The 6841-nt window shown below is 36.5% G+C and overlaps 1 protein-coding gene across 1 annotated transcript; it reads left to right on the forward strand.

Moving 5' to 3' along the window:
• Nucleotides 1-340: 340 nt before the first annotated feature.
• On the forward strand, nucleotides 341-1654 carry LOC114171932 (protein PopA1-like). The gene is made up of 3 exons (XM_028056704.1): nucleotides 341-430; nucleotides 546-884; nucleotides 1484-1654. Exons 1-3 carry the CDS (start codon nucleotides 341-343, stop codon nucleotides 1652-1654), a joined length of 600 nt encoding a protein of 199 aa, XP_027912505.1.
• The last annotated feature ends 5187 nt before the right edge of the window (nucleotides 1655-6841 follow it).

The raw sequence follows: 6841 nt of genomic DNA on the forward strand, positions 1-6841 counted from the left end.
AGTTGTCCGTTCTTCGTTCTCCCCCCTTCTGCTCCCTTAAGCCTCTTTATATAGGCTTTCACTGGACTTTGGGCTTTATCTGTCAGTTGCTAAAATCTTTTATTTTTATTTAATTAATTAGCAACTTAATTCCTGTCCAATTTCCAATTCTGCCCCTCTCATTTAACCATATTTGCAGTTTTGACCAGAGTTGACTGCTAACTTTGACCAGTTGACCAGAGTTGACCAGTTGACCAGTTTGACTGTCCTATCAGATGCTGACACGTGGCGCAGAGTACTCTCTCTCCAGAATTAGGGATTGCTGCTCCTTCCTCCTTCCTTCCTTGGCTGCGTAGGTGCAATGACGGCGGCTGCTGACGGCGCGGCTCCTCCTTCTCTGGCGAGGCTTGACGGTGGCGGAGCAATGGCTGCTGCTGCGGACGTTTCGCAGGTGCAAGCGTGCATGAAGATGGTGAAGTTGCTCGCGCAAATCTGGTCCAGGTGTGTTTGTGAGGTGAAGTGGTGGCCGCTGCTCCGATCTGGTCTATGTGCGGACGTGGTTGCAGGTCTGCGGTGGCCATGGTGGTGCGCAGAACAAGCTTCACGGAGGCGTGGTGGTGTGCGTCGGATCTGCTACAGGTGAAGGTGGCGCGAAGGAGGAAGATGGTGGTGGTGGAAGCGCGAGAAAGCTCGCGGAGGAGATCTGCAATGGAGGTGGCGTGACGGAACTGCGGAGTTGTGGCAGGTCTGCGGTGGTGGCGCGAGTGAAGAAGATGCGCGCTGTCACGGTGCTGATGGTGCGTCGTGGTGGCCGGAATGGAGGCTGCTGTTTCCGGCGAGTTGCAGTGGTGGCCGGCGAGGAGATGGCGGCAGCGGCTGCTGTGGTGGGTGGAAGGGAAATTAGGGTTAGGGTTTCATGTGTGAGATGGAGGAGATGATGACGTGGCAAGATCTGAGTGGTCAATTTGGTGAGTGGAGGATTATGACACTTGGCAGCTTATGGTTGGCTAATTTTAAAAGGTGGGGATTGCCACATGGCATGATCTGGTTGAGTGGAGTTTAAGTGGTAGGAGGGGTGCAACTTAGTGAAAACTGGGGGTGCAGAACAGGGTTTTTGTTGGTCCACTTTGCAAAAGTGTGCAAATAAAATCTGGGGGTGCATTTGGCTCCTGATTTATTCTTTTTCAGAATTTCTTGATTTTGGACTTATTTTGTAACTTTGAATATTTTAAAATCACACTATTAATTGACCAAAAATAAATTCCAGCTGCATTAACAAACGTTAGAATATCCAATAATATTTTATGCAACTAAAATCAATTTTTACGCCACTTTTACCAAACTTACTCAATAAATCCAATAATCATAAATCCTAATTAAATCAATCTTTAAGCACAGAAAATTCAATTAAATCCCCAAATTTAAATATTAAATGAGGGCAAAAATTTGAACTCATCAGAGACTATTCAAAAGTTGAATACTGATGAAAAGTCATGCCAAACAGAGTGACCGTATGCATGAACAAAATGAACGTATGCGCCAAAAAGATGAACATATGAAACTTATTTTGCAACATATTCATTTGAAAAATGTTGTGTCAAGTCTTAATGATGCTACTACTATTGAAGATGATAGAGTAGACCATATCAGTGATTGTAGACCAGGAGATCATTAGTTTCATGTTTAGCTATTTGGTATGTTTCAATGTTGCACACTTTCAAACTATTTTTGTTTTGTTCTTTTGGATCATGTTATATATTTACCACTTGTAATGTATGTACTACACTTTACTATATTATGTAATGTAGTTTGTTATTACTTAGCTATTAAATTTTATCATTCATAAACAGGTAAAAATATTGTTTTTAAGCAGGTTAAAATCATTAGAGTTGTCAAAACGGATAATCCGGCCCGACCCAGCTCGACCCACTACGGATTGATCACTTAGTGAGCCAACCCAACCCGGCTCACTTATTAGTGAGCCAAAAAAATTTCAACCCGACCCGGCCCACCGCGGGTTGGTGGATTAAACGGGTTGGCTCATGGACTCATTTAATTAAAAAAATATAATTTATTTTTTTATTTTTTTAGTCAAAACTAGATTATAATTCTAATTAAATCTAAATAAACTTTAATACAATTCAAATACAAACCAAAATCACAAAAATACAAATTATTTATGTGTTGACTTAAAAAAACCTAACATGACCCAAATACAAAGCCTAATTTAGCAAAAAGTACTGGTGAGCCAACCCATCTCATCACGGGTTCAATCCGAATGAACCGGGTTCTAAGTGACCCGGGTCAAAAATCAACCCGTATTGAAATTTGTAAAAAAATTTCAACCCAACCCGGCTCGAACCCGTGGTGAGCCAGGTTGGCTCGCGGGTTCCAACCCATTTTGACAACTCTAAAAATCGTAAATAATACCAAAAATATTTTTTGGTTTTTTACTGATCAACGACTGATTTTATGGGTCGCTGTTAGTCTCCGAACTTTGTCACCAGTTTAGCGACCAACCAATATTAGTCCCCGTTGATAAAAAAATTTGCCACCATTAAATCAGCGACCCAAAAAAATTGTATATTAATAAAATAATCATACTTTAGCGACCGATTTAACAAATTGATGTTTGTCTCATAACTTTGCCACCAATTTAGCAACAAAAAAATTGTACATAAATATAATAATCATACATTAGTGACCAAAATAGTTGGTCGTTAACTACCCACCTTCTGCGACCAAACTAGCAACCGAATTTAATATCACTTCTGGTTGCTAAATTTGTCTCTTATGATGGGAAAGTGACCAAAATTTTAGAGACCAAATAGGGACCGATATTTCAGTAGCTATTTAGCGACTAAATAAAAATCAGTCGCTATTGTTTTTGTCACTAAGATTTTTGTTACCACAAATTTGATCGCTAATTCAGTCACAAATGATATTAGCAACTGATTTATATTATTTAACAACCGAATTCAGTGGTCGCTAAAATACATTTTTTTGGTAGTGAGTCGGTATCCAAAGTTAAAATATCCTAATCATAATCCTACAACATTCTAAATCTTTCTAATCGACCTTGCTTCCTCTCGTTGAACTTCAAATCTCATTCAATACATAGAACCACTTCCATTTGGTCCCTTGAATAAATGAAAATTAGTTTTGTTATTCAATTTCAATAAGAATATATTAAAATAAAATGAATACATAATTACAACCACTGAGCATCGGTATTGGAAAAAAAAATAATGTCTACGCTTTTTATATACAATACCAACTCACTATAAAAATATTTAATGAAGATACAAGCATCAACACACAAACATTTCCAACTATAAAACCCCAAATAAAGTATGAAATATGATAAAAATACATGACTTCTAAAATATCCATACTATATAAACTAATAATCTATAAATATATAATATGACCACCTTACATAGCTACATATTTTTAGTAATAATTTTAATGATGATTTTCATAATTATCTCAGACTGTGTAGTATAATTCATATATGTTTCCCACGTTTTTCACTTTTCCTGGAGAAAAAGTTCTAAATTGGTTATTTATAAACAAACCTAGATGATATATAAGACCACGAGTCCAAACTATCCGAAAATTCTTCTAAATACGCTTCCACACTATTGAAGCAAGTCTCATGCATATTCTAATAACCTTTCCACAAACTCTTAAAGTAAGACTTGCAAGCAAATTCTAATAACCTTCTTTAGTAAAAAAACAATTAAAAGCGATAAACAAAATATAGTGTAAAGAAAAGCAAGCTAATAAAGAGGCATCCTCTTCACTTTTATATTCTTATATTAGTTTTTAGATACCACAAGTAGGCTACAACTCTTCGTACATCGAAAGCCTACAAAAATTTTGGCATAAATGTTTTTCTTAAGTCTAAATCAACCACACATTACACACCAAAAACATCTGAATCAAATTTAGCACTATAAAAATGGTTAAAATGTCAAACACCCACCGTTTGCAAAATTCTCCAGTACTATGTTGTGAGCAGTGCTACGATGACCCTGCAAATTTATGATGCACAAAGACATGATTCAAAGGTAATAATGCATAACCAAACATATATATAATTATTTAAAAAGCTTTCTTCTCCCAACTTCCCCATGAATTTTGCAAGCTCACAAAAATATTTTCAATTTCCTTTCATTTAGTAGAAAGAGGGACTATGAACTAAAATTCCAGATCGCGACTCCAATCTCACCTAAATGCCATGGTTTTAGATACCATTATAACTACAATTCGGTTGCATAAGCCATATTTTGCTACAACTGCATGCAAATGATCAAAGCATAACATTGTAACTTCAATTTAAAATAAGGGAATGCATTATGAATATCTTAAATTACTTGAGATTTGAAGATCCAATTAATGCAAGCAAGCGAACAAGAACATCATTCTAAAAAGTAGATTATAGAAGCACATAAGAGATATCCATATAGTTTTAAGTCCAGAAAAATTAAACACCATTATATAAGATCAGTGGCTCAGTATTAATGCTATTTGAAAATTAGTGACCCTAAATTGCCACCTCCCATGCTACAAAGAAAATAGTTTAAGATGTAAAAACCAATAATTACATCTACATCTAGCAGTAAAATTTGAAAAATATAGTATAAATTTCTCTTTGTGTGGTTTCTCCATTGAAGAAAGAGACAACCATTCCAAGCAATGGAATGACACCAATGTAGGAAAGGGTTTCTGGTGCGGTTATTTTGACCATTTGGCCTCGGTTTAAGACTTGAGGCATATCTAGCCAAGGTAAAAAAGGTTCACCTTTTTGCCTCGGTTCTTACCCGAAGCATATCTCATCATTACTGCCTCGGTTCTTATGGCAACCAAGGCATAAAATGCGTTAAAAAAAAATAATCAGCTTTAGGAATCAAACATGCCACCATTGACATACTCACAAAGAACCAAATCGCAAAGCCAAAAACTTGTAAGAACACGGGCACGAGCACACACAGTATGAGAGCTTCATTGGAAAACACCTCCATCACCATTCGCAGATCTCCTTGCGTTTAAACCACCATCAATGGAAACCACTTGGGAGCGCAGCGTCTCATTGACCCAAAACGTAGCTTCGCTAGTTCGCGAAACATCACCACGCTCATCGCCGTCAGCCTGTAGCGGCGTCACTTCGCGAAACACAACCACGTCGTGCATCCAAACTCTCGTGCTAAAAACTATTGAATCAACCACTATTCGAAGTTCACCTGCACCAAGACGAACCCCAACCCTACAGGAAAAGCACCCAAGAAAATGGATTGAAATCGCAAAACAAAAATGCAAAAAATACCACAACTCGCGGACGAAGGTGGCACAACTATTGTTCTCATCGGAGGGGGTGCAATGCCGACACCAAGCGGAGGAGGCGGGCACGGCGGCGGATTTGCGATTGTGGTCACGGGGCTGAACAGAAAATATGAGATTTTGCACAACAAAGGTTGTTTTCGCGCACCAGGAAAAAGATGGATATGTTTATGCATTTAGGGATATTTAACCCACCTTCTGCCTTAGTTCAATCGAAAACCGGGGCATATCAACATCAACATCTTCTACCTCGGGTCCTAACACCCGAAGCCATAGATTTCAACAAAAAAAAAGAAAAAAAATATTTAGTAGGCCACTTTACTACCTCGGGTGAGTAACAACAGAGGCATAAAATGACTTTACTGTCTCGAGTCAACTGATAACCGAGGCATAAAATGTTGCATCAATTACAAAACTACCACTACTTATTTATATGCCTCATTTATGCTATAACCGAGGCATAAAGCCCGAGTTAGAAAGCCCAAAGTGCACTAGTGTGGTAACTAGGCACCAATAAGTTCAACTTCAACCCATAAAAGCCAGCCCCTTTGAAGATTAAAATGCTCCCTCAAATATGTAACAATGTTTTTATCATTGAATGGAAAAAGCATTAGTGGCAAACATGTTCTAGTTCTTCTAAATAGAAGCCAATTGCAAACAAATCCATGAATTAAAACGAGACTAAAACCAACACAATGTAACAAGACATAGATACAACATGTTCATGAAGTCACAAACTAGTTTGTATTGGTAGTAGTGACCCTCGTTAAATTAATAATTCTTTTATAAGTCATAAGGTTCAATGCTAAAGATTCGAAGAAAAAATTGTATTGATCTGAGTGAAAATTGAACGAGAAAAATAGAACAAAAAAACTTTTAAATTTCAAAACTTTAATACCTTAATTAAGGTATTAAGGTTTTCTAAGGTATTTTTCATCTTATCATACCATTAATTATATATTTGTTTTTCTTTGTGCGATTTCTTTCAATAGCTTCTCAAATTTTTTCTAAGATACACATTTGTTAATTTGTTAATTTTTTAATATTTTTATTTGTTGTTTATTTTCATCATGTAAGAATACTATTTCGACATATTTTATCTATTTATTTTTTATTTTCTAACTCATTATTTGTAACATCCCATTTAAATAATAACCTTAATTAAATGAAATGTAACACAAAATATTATAAGAAGCAAAGTCATGGAGTAGAAACGCTACTCCATGAAAAACATGGAAAAAAGCTAGCAAAGGACTTCGACACCCAAATAGTTCAGCACAACAGCTCTAGGAGTAGATTCGAAAGCTGAAAAACAGCGGAACAAAATGGAAACAAGGTCATCAAGATGAACCTCATGGGCAGTGGCGGAGCATAATGGTAGCAGGGGAGGGCCATGGCCCCCCCAAAATTTTGAAATTTTTTTTTATGATAGGTTTTTTAATTTTTTTTATATAGATATTATGTATTTTGATTTTTTTTATTATAAATATTAAATTAAATATTCTTTTCTTTTATAAAA

The sequence above is a fragment of the Vigna unguiculata genome, unplaced genomic scaffold (genome assembly GCF_004118075.2).
Source record: "Vigna unguiculata cultivar IT97K-499-35 unplaced genomic scaffold, ASM411807v1 contig_422, whole genome shotgun sequence".
NCBI classification, from domain to species: domain Eukaryota; kingdom Viridiplantae; phylum Streptophyta; class Magnoliopsida; order Fabales; family Fabaceae; genus Vigna; species Vigna unguiculata.